This window comes from Palaemon carinicauda, chromosome 17 (assembly GCF_036898095.1).
Source record: "Palaemon carinicauda isolate YSFRI2023 chromosome 17, ASM3689809v2, whole genome shotgun sequence".
NCBI classification, from domain to species: domain Eukaryota; kingdom Metazoa; phylum Arthropoda; class Malacostraca; order Decapoda; family Palaemonidae; genus Palaemon; species Palaemon carinicauda.
In genome coordinates, this window is record NC_090741.1 from 62,509,677 (window position 1) to 62,524,939 (window position 15,263).

The 15,263-nt window shown below is 34.2% G+C and overlaps 1 protein-coding gene across 1 annotated transcript in view; it reads left to right on the forward strand.

The window, feature by feature from the left end:
- The window catches only part of LOC137656816 (uncharacterized), a 78,629-nt gene extending 71,214 nt beyond the window's left edge, over positions 1-7,415 (forward strand). Inside the window, exon 11 of the mRNA XM_068391127.1 lies at positions 1,995-7,415. Coding sequence (XP_068247228.1) covers positions 1,995-2,192 — 198 coding nt within the window. The 3' untranslated portion in view covers positions 2,193-7,415. The remainder of the gene's footprint in view (positions 1-1,994) is intronic.
- The last annotated feature ends 7,848 nt before the right edge of the window (positions 7,416-15,263 follow it).

Below are 15,263 nucleotides of genomic sequence, written 5' to 3' on the forward strand. Positions count from 1 at the left end.
ACTTGGCACTTTAGCACTTCCCACTGCACTTTGGCACTTAAGCTCCTTAACATCCGCCATGAGCTGATTGCGGTCACTTGCAAGGGACTCAACTCTCTCACCCAGAGCCTGGATGGCACGCATCATGTCAGCCATCGATGGTTCCTGAGTGCTAGGAGGGGGGTTAGGAACAACCACTACAGGGGAAGGAATAGGTTGTGGGGCATGAGGAGAGGATACATCAATAGACCGAGAAGAACTTCTCCTAACTCTATCTCTCTCTAGCCTACGTGTGTACTTTTGAAATTCGATAAAATCGAATTCCGAAAGGCCCACGCACTCCTCACACCGATCTTCCAATTGACAGGTTTTACCCCGACAATTGGAACAAACAGTGTGAGGGTCGATAGAAGCCTTCGGAAGACGCCTAGAACAGTCCCTAGCATTGCATTTCCTAAATTTGGGAACTTGTGAGGGGTCAGCCATTTTGAATTGGTCAAGGGAAAATTCCAAAAACGATCTAAGTCATCAACAATGAATCCGTTACAAAAAAGAGTTCAAGGATTTGTTTGAAGAAAAACCCTGCACAGCGAAAGCTCAAAACCAGAATATAGTACTTCACCAATAAGATGTGAAAAACTCCAGTTTAGCAACAGCGAGTAAGGTACGTCTTGTCGACACCTCGACAGAGAGAAAATTGAGTCTTTGTTTACATAAGAGCTGGGTATCTGGTCGACAGATGGCGCTGTTGGGCACACCCGCAACCTGTGTAGCGATCGCTGGCGAGTTTTTTCCGTAGAGTTTGTCTGTCGAGCAACAGAGTTGCAGCTATATATTCACCGGCTAAGTTAAATATTTAAAAACAGGTTTTTGCAAGGACGTACCGGTATGTCCGTGGGGGTAAAGGGATGAGTTTTGTGAAACGTACCAGTACGTCCATTGGGGGTAAAAGGGTTAAGCTTTGTAAATCCTGCATTAAGTAATATGTTAGGGTATTGGGAAATTTGGAAATTATATTAAGGGAAAAACTGCTCAAAATAAGAAGTGTTTTTGAAGCACATTATTGGTAGGTAAATCCTAGAATAGATTTCAAAATATGTAAATATATGGACATGAAAAGAGATTGATGTTGCCTTGTATGATAGTATGCACACCATTTTTATAAACAGTAAATCCCGTCATAAGTCAGATTTTTTAAATAAAAAGAAAGTAATCGAAAAAGCTGATTTTAGTAGCATTGAAGAAGAGGATGGTGAATATAAATTCTTTAATGAACGGCTCTTAAGGGTTGCGTGCAAACACTTGTCCATATGACCTTTTAATGGAAAGTTGGGAAGGGAGTGTAACAATAATTTGTGTATGAGGAGTAGACATGAAAACAGTTCAGTGACACATTTGAGAGAAGTGTATCTGGGAAGTCTAATAGTAAATAAGATTACTAAACCACGAATCACCAAAACAAGAGGTTTTATGTTTACCACTGATTGTAGTCTTGACACTTAGATACAATGAAGAACACACAACAGAAAAATGTAGAATGTAGATTATACAACATCATGCCATGCAAACGTATGCAGGTCATAGGAAACTGAAGAAATGTAGCGCATAACCTTTAACACAGGAAACTACTCTTCAGAGAAAGGCTATTTCAAACAGTGATAGAAAATCCCTAATCATGGTAGCAGGGTAGAAAAAAATTGCCAAACGGGTGAGATGAATTATCATGATTATCTTTTTTAGTTCTCAAACTTGCAGACTTCATCTCTACCTTGCTAGTGCACAAAGGCTAATTTTCTCTCCAAGTAGAACTGTTTCCTGTACGTTTAATGTCTCCTTTCGTGCAAGTGTTGTGCATTGATTTTAGGTTTTGTTTTAATTTCTCCAGTGACATGATAACGATGGGGATTTGATGTGTAAAGTGTAATATAATGCTGTAAAATATTGTGGCAAATAATAATACAGCAACTTTTTGGACCAAGAGTTCAGTGTTAACTATTGTACTTTTGAATTTTCAGGTCGGAAGCACTTTGCACGCAAGACCATTTGTATACCAGCTGACGCCTCAACAAGACATAGACTCATTTCTTTTGTATGTGACGAGCCTCCGTCTGAAAGCAAAGATTTTATGGATTCCAATCCGAACGTACTTCTTAGTTTCATTTTTGATGTTACTGGTGATGTTTACCATGGTGCTCGGATATTTATATTTTTAAATTGATATTGTATAGAATATTATTGTTATACATTTTATTGTAATCTCTCATTACTAGCAGGTTCCATGAGGCCACATTATTGATATTTTTAGTAATAAGTAGATTATGGGTATTTCTATCACTTAGGAATATTTTCCTTTGGGGACTGTTTACAGTAATGCGTTTCATTTTAATATGTGGAATTTATATTAAATTCATGAGAATTTTGTTCCCTTTACTTGTTAGTAATGAGTAATTACCATAGTACAGTATTTATCTAAAGTGTAGCATAGTCAAAATATTTTTTCTAAAGCACATTGAAATTTATTAATGCCTATTCAGTACTACGCATAAATTTTGTGCACAAATTCAAATGAAACTTTTATTGTGCCTGGTTTTCATAAATATTCAAAACCATGTCTGTGTCCTTCCATTGCAGATTAATTATATGGTCTCAAATTTGGCAGGATTTACTTAAACAGCAATATCCGAACCTCAAAACAGAAAGTGAAAATGCTAGATACTTAAGTGAGGAAAACTAAAGAGAAGTTGTTCCAGAACTAAGTGGTATGATTGTATATCAGGGTCTGTATTAGCCAATAACATCTTCCTTTACACCAAATCAAGAAGTGAAATATTGGTATTTCTGGTTCTTCATCAGGCCTGTATCTTCCCCAATCTCAGGGCAAGAAGGGGAATTATCATAGTTTTGGTTACAATATTTATAATTACGTATTTCAGAGCAAAAAATTGAATGAACATTAATAAAACCCTCCAGTATCTTGCTTTATTTCAGAGCAAAAACTGGAAGGATTTTATGATGGAATTTCATTACTTAACAGCTTTGCTTATCTCGTAGCAAAATTTCATATGATCTTTTTCTTCTAAAGTTCTTTATAAGCTATTACCACTTGTTGGAACTCATACTTTTTTTCAAATGTGCTTTTAGTAAGTACATTTGTTTGCTCTCTCCTGAATATTATTAAGAAAGTTGACTGATATCAGAACATTCAATAGGATCTTCTTTAACAGGCAGAAATTTGTTGCTGTTGTTGTTGTTATTGGTTACTTGTGCCTTAGTACAATGCTGTCACATCAAATAGAGAGAGAAAAGACTTATGATTGGTACAGAAGTCCTTCATTTTGCTAAGGAGAAGAAACATATTGATGCTGACAAGGAAGATAAAATGTCGAGATTCAATGCGTAAATTCTGTTGGACAATCGTATTCAAAATGAGAAATTGGTAGAAAGATGGGATACTCAGAAGCTGGCAAAATGCAGTACCTAAGAATTCAAAGATTGAGATGGTGTGGACATGTCATTAGAAGGGGTGAGGAACAGTTGGGCAGAAAAGAACCTGTCAGAAGGTCCAGGAAATCATGGAAAGAGGAGATGAAGACGTATATCTGATGTAAATTCAGAATGAGAGAGGAGAGAAATAATTTCAAGCTTAATTCCATAAGGCAAAAAGCCGAGATAAAAATGTTCATGGTGAGGATGATGAGTATCTTCAGCTAATTGTACAATCTTCAGGAGTTCAGAGGGAAACTATTCTAATTCTAGAGTAGTTTGGCAAGGATTCATCTTTCTAGATTCTCACAGGACTGGCTCAAAGTACTTGTCCCTAAATAAATGGTAAAAATAATAGCTGAGGTTGGAAGAAACCCAAGGAAACAGTTAAGTTGCAAGTAGAAAGCCCTGTACATGTGAGCATAATGGCTAATGCAAAGAATAGCTAGTTCTTCCTACAGTAGTTTATGCACATTTTTATTACAGTATTATTATGGTAAGGTACAACCATAGTTGAAAACCTAGATGCTGAAAGTCCAAGGGCTCCAACAGGGAAAATAGCCCAGTGAGGTAAAGAAATAAGGATATAGATAAAATAGAGTGTCTGACTGTACCCTTAAGCAAAGGAACTCTAACCCAAGAAAGTGGAATACCATGGTACAGAGGCTATTGCACTACCTAAGACTAGAGGACAATGGTTTAATTTTGGAGTGTCCTTCTCCTAGAAGAGCTGCTGACCATAGCTAAAGAGTTTCTTCTACTCTTTCAAAGTGGTAAGTAACCACTGAACAATTACAGTGCAGTAGTTAACCCCTAGAGTGAAGAATTTTTTTTGTTATCTGAGTGTTGTTAGGTATATGAGAAAAGAGGAAAATGTGTTAAGAATAGGCCAGACTATTCGGTGTATGTGTAGGCAAAGGGTGGGATCCAATGTAGTACTATTTGGGCAGTTAAAGGACCCAATACCTCTATATGGTAGTATCCTCATAGAAAATTAAGATGGACTCTTAACTCCTCTTGCTCTAATGTTCTCATCCTCAATGTCAGTAGAAATCAAATATGTATGTTTTTAGATTTATTATAAGGAACAACATTACCGGTGGATGATTCTGCCCTTTAAACAGATACAGGGTACTGGTGTGTGACTGCAAGCATTGGTGTATGATTTGATAATCCATGATTATGCTATAAAAATTCACTTTCAATAGCTGGTATGATTTTTTTGCCTCTAGAAAAATATGCTCTTCTTCAGAGTGCTAAGGATATGGTTGTGATACATTAAAGTACTGTACAGTAATACCCCTCTTTACATTGGTCATAACCAAATACTGTATCAAATACAAAAATAAAATTTGCGCCTACCCTGTTTTACGTGACCTTAAGTCGGTCTCAGTCTCAAAACATTACAATAATAAAAAATGGAAACAAATATTTAATTCTATTTGTGAAATTAGTAAATACTGTATGTATACATTCATTATTATAATAACATTAGTGGTATACAAAGCATAAACAAAATATAGTTAGGTATGAAGGAAAACATGCGCTATGTCTAACAACTTTGTTTTGATTCTGTCGAAGGTGTACAGTACCGCACAGGTTCTAGCATGTAACCTTATCCTGACTGAAGCGATGTTGGCTTCATTACTTTGTAAAGTCAAACAATTATTTCGTTAAAGGTTGTTAACAGTACGATGTGCTCAATTCTTATTTTATAAATGTTATATGAAAAATATAAAGGTAAGCTGGAATATCTTATTTAAAATGAAAACAAGCATTACAATGTTAGAAACAAAAACAAACGGACAGCTCTGAGTCCCGAACAGCTTTTCGATTGTTTCAGCAGAAAGAAGGCTTACCATCGCCTACTCGCCTTATTTGTTTAACAGTTTCTTGTGGTGCTGTACGTATGCGTCGAAGTTATCAGTGTATAGTGGCAATCTTTGCATACAGTACTTTAGCAATGTCTCCCAACAAAAGTTAAAGCTAGTGATTGTAAGAGGCATGTGTTTACAATGCAAGATGAATCGGACATGGTTAAAAGATATGAGAAGAGTGACAAGGTAATTGGCCTTTGACAATGATCGCCACCATTATTTCTGTTAAAGACTGCACTGGGATTGAAAAGGGTCTCTCTCTCTCTCTCTCTCTCTCTCTCTCTCTCTCTCTCTCTCTCTCTCTCTCTCTCTCTCTCTCTCTCAAATGCTATGTTGGTCTATGGCTAAAAAGGTAGCACGTTTTATGTACTTTTTCATGTTTATTATGTGTATAGCAAGCGTAGAAGTCACTTTATAGGGAAAAATCCAATCTACTTTGAAAATTGCCTTATATCGGGTCTCTTGGAACGAATTAACAACTTAGGGTGGGATATGACTGTACTATATTTTGTAGATAAAAGTTAAACATCTACCTGCTATTTGTAATTGTAATTTTATAATATAATACATGGCTCATTTTATGAATGTTCAAACTTCTTGTGTTAACATGAATTGTATTTATGATCCAAGAAGATGGAACATTCAAAATGGAAGACACTTTAAACTTGCTCAACTTACTAATACGTACAGTATTTGTAAATTGAAAGAATTGGGTAATTATATTCATGACCATTTCTTTCTATCTGAAATTTTTTTTTTGTTAATCAGTTACTCATCCATGATTCTAATACATTATTTAATGAAATCAGTACTGTATGTCATGTACAATGGAGGATAGTTAGCAACTCGAAGTTAAAGCAGATAGAGATTGTCGAGTCTTATCTTATAGCATTTACTGAAGCCATAGAGATCTGCAAGTTTTAATACCGACACCCTTTAGGGGTGAGCGAGCTGGATATATTCCTGGCATTCCATGCAACTTTTTTCTCTGTTATATTTAGCAATATTTAAACCTTTGAAATGGTGCTTTAAGGAGTATTTCACTGGGTGACACAGGTTCCTCGCCCAGAAATAGATTTTTCCTTAGTCAAAGTCCCTTTTTTAGACAGAGTTGGATTAGAGTGGATTACTGTCGAAGCCCATTGAGACATGTTTTGATATCGCACTTCCGTGAATACAAGGAATGGATGAAATATAAATTACAGAGAAGGATGTATTGAAATGAAAGAAAAAACCCATCATAGGATCAGTATTAAAATGATAAAAGTAATAAAAGATTTTCCGAATGTGCTCTCCTTAGATATGAGGTAAAATTAATCTCTATCTGGAGGAGTCATGCATAAGGATTAATGTTACAGCAAGATCAGTTGATAATGTATCTAAGGCTATTCACTTCAGAATTCGTCCATCCACAATTTAATGAATCATTTAATTTACTTCCTCGTGAGAATCAGGAGTTCACTTACATGTTTTTATTTTCTGCATATCTTGATGATGTGTTCTGGGTAACTTGTTACCTTGCTTATCTATAAGACATCAAGGAATTACTTCTTGAAAGTAGAGAAAGCAATGTCCTATTTCAAGTACCCCTTGGTAGCGATTGCTTTTGAGCATCTTTCTCACTTTATTACTGATAATTCCAACAGCTCGTGAGCAAATATTACAAGTCTGATTAGGGGAAGAGAGGCTAAATATATTGAAGTCAAAGGAGAGATTGTAACGAGGACCATGCCTTCACTTTGAAATATCCTCTGAACATGTAACTGTATCATATGATGAAGTTATATGAGTGGCATTTATCTTTACATTGTGATAATTGGGGACATATACTGTCGAGTACCTCTGAATATGGAAACCCCTATTGAATGTAGTTAGGAGTGCTTTATCATATCACAATAATGGAAATTAATCAATTAGGATTTGGACTGGATAGCTTAATGTCTGTACCAAGTAAGGGTAATTATTATGGGAAACCTTCATAGTAGCTCTTATTTTGGAATTTTATCCACTTTTTTTAAAATCTCCAAAACCGGTGATGTTTTTATTTTCATTGTCATTAATAAGTTACAGTTTATAAGGCCCTTCAAACTTCTCTTTTATGTATGTGATTATATACTCTATATATATATATATATATATATATATATATATATATATATATATATATATATATATATATATATATATATATATATATATATATATATATATATATGTATATGTATATATATATATATATATATATATATATATATATATATATATATATATAATATATATATATATACGTATATATAATATTAATTAATTAATGTAAAACAGTGTATTTTAAGATTTTATATGTTTAATTAGGTTTTACATCAAAATAATTTTCTGTTCAGTTCATCATTCACATGTTCTTTCATCCTTTCTTGCTATTTATAGTTTATTGCTACTGCAATCCTTCGGGTATAGCGCTATTGTACTTTATTTAGGTAAGTTAAACTCAATAAGGTTGATTAGCCCTAATTAATTTCCTTAAAATTTCACAATGTACAATTATGTATAATTGGGAGCTTCATTAGTATAAATTATTACTCAAAATGAGAAAACATTCATCAGGAACTAACCTAAAAGGTAAAAAAACTCACAAAGTATGTACATACACGATACAATCGCCGTTTGTGAAAAAGTAAAAAAAAAAAAAAGAGAATAAATTAATCAGACAAGATAAATATGAAATATGTATAGGTTTAAGGAACAACATTAATCTCAATTGCTTCATTTATTGTTTTGTCACAAGTATTAATCCTTTGAGATTCCAATTATGTTATGGCATCTTGCAAATTCTCATTCCGTCAGAATGTGACGACATCTTTTTTTCATCTGTATAAAAAATAATCATAAAGATTTAGATGCAGTAGCATTGCGATGACATCCAGAGAGTCTTGGGAGAAATAGTTAAACTCGGTCTCCCTCCAAAGTAGTGGTCATGGGAAATGAATTGCTTGTGTTTTTGAGGTAGTTTTGCATATAAAATAAAATATTTTCGTCTATTTTCATTACGTTGTGCTAGACGCAATTGGCCATAAATTATAAAAAAATATGTAAGGAAATTTATTTTACTTTTTTTCCAGGAGAAAAGGTATTTATTATATATGTATTATCATATTATAGAAATACACCTATGAAAGTTAAGAAATTCCTGTTCTTGACAAACTTCAACTTGTCATTTTGACCTTTTTTCTAACTTGGTCAAAATATTACAACTATTCAGTTTCAGAGTTTGATGCCAGGTATATCACGAAAAATCAATTTACAGAGTGTTAAGAGAAATGTTCATAACTATGAGCTAGAAGTGAATTTATTTTGCCACGGAATCCCTCAGGAATTTCAAAGGGTTAATCTGCTCGTCTTAGTAGAGGACATTAACTGCACGGGTAATATACTACTGTACTGCATTATTGAATCCATTTATTGATTTACTGCAAATTTACTAATCACTTCTTTCATTTTGTACCTAATCAACAAGTAGAAATTAATTTCTTTTCTACCTGTTTCCTGCATTTCTTATAGAAATATCTAATGGTATGTTTTATCGCACATATGTAGAATAAGTTGCATAATTCATTACACAGGGTTTCATACCACAGCTTCTGAGTAAATAGTAATAAACTTCCATATACTGTATTTAGATAGCTACAAGTGATACTTTTTCTTTTCCTTTAGGCTTTTAGAAATGTTGAAATTGTAAATTTTGAGGATAATAGGATTACTGTCATAGTAAAACTAGAAATTTCTTTAGCTTGTGAAATAGACAAGGTATGGCGGTATTCTATTTAGTGCTCTTGACAAATGTTAACAGAATTCTTTTTGTATAACAATGTCTTACGTTACTTTTAAAAATTAACTTTCACTGTGATAACTTGTACTGAAAATATACTGCATTATTTGTTGTTACTAAATAATTACTTTGTGTTATAAGCTTTTTTTCAGCACATGTATGCCACATTTAAAAAGGCAGTTGACTCTGTTTGGTATGCTGTTTTTATGTTAATGTATGATACTTTAATTAGTAAAAATACTCATGAATACTCTCTCTAAATATTACCTATAATTTCATACATTTCAAAGTTGCAGAAGTCTTGAATATCCCTTTATTTTTACCAATATCAGTAGTTTTCTTCTTTGTGATCACATTAGGTGATCCAACCTGCAGTGTGTCACATCTTGCTCCAATTATCACTTTTTTTAAGAACAAATTCTCCAGATGATCCAAATTTGATTTGTTGTTCTCTTTAAGTACCAAGGGGAACATCTGTAAAGAATTGACCAGACCAAAGAAAGTTGATCTAAATCGGCAAAGTACCTCTACAGATAACAAAGTTATATTCTGAACACTGAGAAGTGGTACCTAAAAATAAATATCCTTGAGATCTATTAAGTAGGCTGAGATTGATAATGGCATACTAACATCTCAAGGCCTTTGACAATACAAACAGGTAGCTAGTATTAACCCCTTGAGTGAAGAAGAATTTTTCAGTTATCTTAGTGTCGCCAGGTGTGAGAGAAGAACATGTACAGAATAGGCTAGCCTATTTGGCACATGTGAAGGCAAAAGGAAAAATGAGCCGTATCCAGAGAGGTGGCCAACCTACTACTTATCTCACTGTGAGATCCATGGCTTAAAACTTCTCTGAGCAGACTAAGACTCAAAAATTATTAATTGTGAGGTCTCATATCTAGAAATTACCATTAGTAACCTCTCATAATTTTCATTACTCATGGCTCGGTACTGATTTCCAGCCTTGATTTCCAATGCTTCTGGAAACCAGTTTTTTGGAAACTATTAGTGACTGCTGTCCTCATCTCCTAAACCTATTTTTCCCTATAGACTTTTCCAGGTGGGAAGGACTGTTATTTCATAAACAATGACCTTGAAGAAGTAACCTTAGCAGGGTCCAGGAGGTTCAAATATCCAGACAGTATCAAGGATAGGATGACTAGATATCCCTCCTTTTTTTCTTGAAGCTGTTTATACAAAGGAATTATGCTGCCCAGGTTGTTCTTGGCTGCCTTGGTGATTGTTCTGTTAATTTCTTAACATGGGAAACAGGGAACAAGTGGGGGTCCATAATGTTAGTGATCTGTAATACCTTAAGATCAGAAGAAGTCACCTTTTTGAATGGAAAGTATCTTACATGGTATAACATTAGCCAAAAAGAAGAACATTATCCTAATGAATAAGACTGAGGCTTACTTGAGAGTAGCACCCTGACATAAGGCCTTGAAAAGGTCTGTTGATGATCAAGTATTTAACTCAACCTCAAACAAACCTCATTTGTCCCACTCACACATACACCTTCAACAACCTCGTTAACAAGTTTCAATGCCCAAAACACCCTGTGTTAAGAATACTATATAAGAGACACAGAGGGACCAAATTCTAAAGAAGATGCAGGATTTTCTCTTTACCTGGGACCTGGGGGCTCTCCTCTGGCTAGCACAGTGGTAACGTGTTCGTCTAGCATTCGAAAGGCTGCAGATCATCCCTTTCCCAGGACAGTGAGTTTAAGCTGTTTACTTCCAAGGCCACTGCTGTGGTTGGGCACCAGGGGGGGGTGGGGGGGGGGTGGGGGGTTTGCCGAGTTGACGTTCTGTGAGCGCCTATTCTGATGAAACTGGAACTAAAACCAGAAACCTTTAACCTTTAAATCCCCAAATAAGATCATTTGACTTACAGCTATAGGAATTCTTTTAATGAATCATTTTTATTCAGAAATAGCTCTGGGAATTCTCGATACACTTCTTAACAGTGATAGAAAACCAGCTGACTGGATATTGGAGCGTTGTTGGTCATGAGCTGGATGTCCAAGTTAATTATGTGGGACTTTGGAACTTTGGAACTTTCTGATTTAGGAATCCACTCTTGGAATACATTGAGTTCATATTTAGGGCCTTGTGTATTTATTTATTCATTTATATATATATATATATATATATGAAAAAAAAAAAAAAATAAAATATTTCAAGATCAGTAACAAGAGTTAAATAAGTCTGTCATATAAACTATGTACTGACACTTGTGCCAACCTGTTCAACAAAAAAACATTTGCAGCAAATTTGAACTTCTAAAGTTCCACTGATTTAGTTGCCAGATTACGAAGATCATTCCACAGTCTGGTAACAGCTGGAATAAATCTTCTTGAATACAGAGCCGGAATAAACATTCTAGAATACTGTGCAGTATTGAGCCTTATGACTTAGAATTAACAGCATACTTAGAATAACGTACAGGGTGGTACAGTCTGGGAAGATCTGAATGCAAAGGATGGCTAGAATTATGAAAAATATTATGCAACATACATAAAGAACTTGCTGAATGATGGGGCCAGAGATTAATACCCAGAGCAGGAAAAAGAAATTTAATAGACTGCAATTTTTTTTGCCAAAAAGTTACGGTGAGATTCAGCAGCTAAAAACCAGACTTGAGATCAATACTCTGAAGCATTCAACATTTCTCACTGTATGTTGCTCGTTTATTGTCAAATCTACACTATCGAAGCACTTAGAGAACAAGAAAGTCTTCAGTTTCCTCTTGAAAGTCTTAATATCTTCAGTCTTTCGGATGTCTAGTGGCAGCTTTTTGTATAGTCTCGAGCCTACATGTCTAGGTTCCATTAATTTGAAACCATCTGTATCATTGTGTATTAAGATGGAACATGCAGAAAAGGGAGAATTGGCAAAGCAAGACTTCACAGAACAGAATGCCAATTATCTAAAATAATCAGGAAATGAAGAAAATATAAGGTAAATTAATGAAGTTTTACGTATAAAGAATGTGGATAAATTTCAAACATTGTCGCATGATAATGAATTTAAAAAAAAAAAAAAAAAAAAAGTGCATTTAATTAGGATCAGTCAGTCAGCATTATGAAAACCAAGTGTAATGATAATGCAATTAATCCCTGAGACTGTTATTCTAAGTATGATGAGGTTATTATTAGTGTGTCCTAAAATGACTTTACTAAATAAAGATGAATGTATTGCAAAATGATGTACACAGTAGCAAAAAAAATAATAAAATTAAGTTCTTAGTTCCAGTTTTTTTTTTTTTTGGGGGGGGTAATCCAGTAGCAAGAGCTATCACAAGAATTTCAATAGAGATATACATAGAGATATAATTAATAGCATACTTAGCATCAAGTACAGGGTGGTACAGTCTAGGAAAATCTCAATGCAAAGGATGGTCAGAATTATAAAAAATCGTCTGCAATGTGCATAAAGTAGAACTAGCTGAATGATGGGGCCAAAGATTAATACCCAGAGCAGGAAAAAGAAATTTATATAACAAATGAACGTACTACAGAACGGAGCACACAGTAGCCAAGAACTAATAAAATAAAGTTGTTTTAGGTCCAGTTTTTTTTTTTTTGGGAGGGGGGTGTAATTACAGTAGCAAAAACTATGACAAGAATTTCTATAAAGATATGAAGATAAAAGCAAAACAAGAATAGTAAGCAATATGTCGTACACGTATTCCTGCAATGGACGAACCAACCCTGACTATATTACACTTCTGACGAACCAAACCTGACTATATTACACATCTGCTATCTCTCTCTCTCTCTCTCTCTCTCTCTCTCTCTTTTCACACAAGAAATTTATCAATAAAAGAAAGACCTTCAAGGCTCCATCTTTTTAGTTGTTAGTTCTTTAAAGGGTTCTCTGCCACCTCTCTCTCTCTCTCTCTCTCTCTCTCTCTCTCTCTCTCTCTTTCACACAAGAAATTTATTAATAAAAGAAAGACCTTCAAGGCTCCATCTTTTTAGTTGTTAGTTCTTTAAAGGGTTCTCTGCCACCTCTCTCTCTCTCTCTCTCTCTCTCTCTCTCTCTCTCACAAGAAATTTATAAATAAAAGAGAGACCTTCAAGGCTCCATCTTTTTAGTTGTTAGTTCTTTAAAGGGTTTTCTCTCTCTCTCTCTCTCTCTCTCTCTCTCTCTCTCTCACAAGAAATTTATAAATTAAAGAGAGACCTTCAAGGCTCCATCTTTTTACTTATTAGTTCTTTAAAGGGTTCTCTGCCACTTCCTCCCTTCATCTCATCCACCACCTACGCGATTCTGACTTATTTTTTTTTTATGCCAAACCTTCTCCTATTTCTATTTCCCTTCCCCTCTGCCTCCTAACAAATCTCACCCCTCTCCATTCCCCTTTGCTCTTCCCCTTGTTACCATTCTTTTTCGTTGCAGTTTCTTTGTGGTTCTTTGGCATATTGTTTTTTGAACTTTTTTTTCAATATTTTTTTTTTTCAAGTTGAGGATAAGAACAACGTGTTATATGGAGATTTTCTATTCCAAAATAGACTTTCATTTTTTAAGAAATCTCCCCCTGTCTTTCCCTCTCTTTCTCATCTTCTTGTTTTTGTTCTTTATCTTTCGGAAATTATTAGATCATTTAAATTATTGTAACTAAAATAAATGAGAGGCCACCACAAAGAAATTAAATTCATAAATGTTGAAATTTTTAATTCAACGTATCGATATTCTTGGTGGCTTCTTAGGGAAATATTAAGAAAGTATATATATATATATATATATATACACACACATATACATACACACACACACACACACATATATATATATATATAGGCTATATATATATATATATATATATAGAGAGAGAGAGAGAGAGAGAGAGAGAGAGAGAGTTGCTGCCCTCAATTCAACCATACTAAGGAATAAGACACAAGAAGCATTACATATACATCTTTAATAAACGAGAAGAAAAGGTTTTACGGCATTTAAAGACTGCTCCCAATCTCTCAATTTTCTAATATAGTGATTTTGCAATTTCTGTGACATATTTGCACAGATCACACTTTTCCTTTCTTGTAGGGCAACCTGATACTGTATACATAACCTTGTCAAAACTTTCCCAATGTTGTTTCTTTCCTGGTATGCTAAACTAATCTGTAACTTGGACCCCTTTTACCAGGTCTTTGTTTCCTTTCCTCACTTGGCTATTTTTCCCTCTTGGAGCCCTTGGGCTTATAGCATCCTGCTTTTCCAACTAGGGTTGTAGCTTAGCTTCTAATAATAATAATAATAATAATAATAATAAGTGTTTTCAAGAAACGGTATAAGTTTTCAATAGGTAATTATAAGTGGGTTCCAGAAAGCGTTTTCTCGATTCTATTTTAGCAAGGTGGAATGATTGAGAGAGGCAACGATTATAGATATTGACAAAAATTAGGTTTTTGATGAACCATCTGAAAGTTATACTCATACCCAAGTATAAAAAATCTAATAAATAGTTATGATTAACTTTTCAAAATAATAGCCAATTTTCTCGGATTTCAAATTGTTTTGGAAAAAAAATTATAAAATCTATGACTCGTCTTTGAATGGCTAATAAGGCCTCTGTTTTTTGTCTGTGTAAAGTGGCATCTTAGTTCTCAGTTAGAAAATAAAATCGTAATATTAAGTCATATCTGGCATCAGATCCATAAGATGCCAAATATCAGGAAAAATTTTTAACTAAACCTGAGCAAACTTATTTTTTCTTTGATTACTTTGGGTCAAACACGAGCTTTAGCAACATTGCAGCCAGAAGAGACTCAGAATAGTCTCTCCTCAGATTATGGAATGATATTATTTGAATGCCTTAAGTTACCCAAAGAAAATTATTAGAGTATAAAATAGCAAGTAAAATTACTGAAAATATTAATTACGTACTTGTCTAGAGTTTGAATGGTATGAACTCGAGTCGGGGAAGTTTTCCAGAGTAATTCCTAAGCTGTTTAAGACAGGAATACAATGACCTCCCATTCTGTCTAACTCCCTTGATTCAAGAGATTTCCTCTGAACCTATAGAATCAAAGGGTTTTAGTGTGTGATCATAATTTAATCCTAATTTCATTGATATGATCTCTTGTAGAT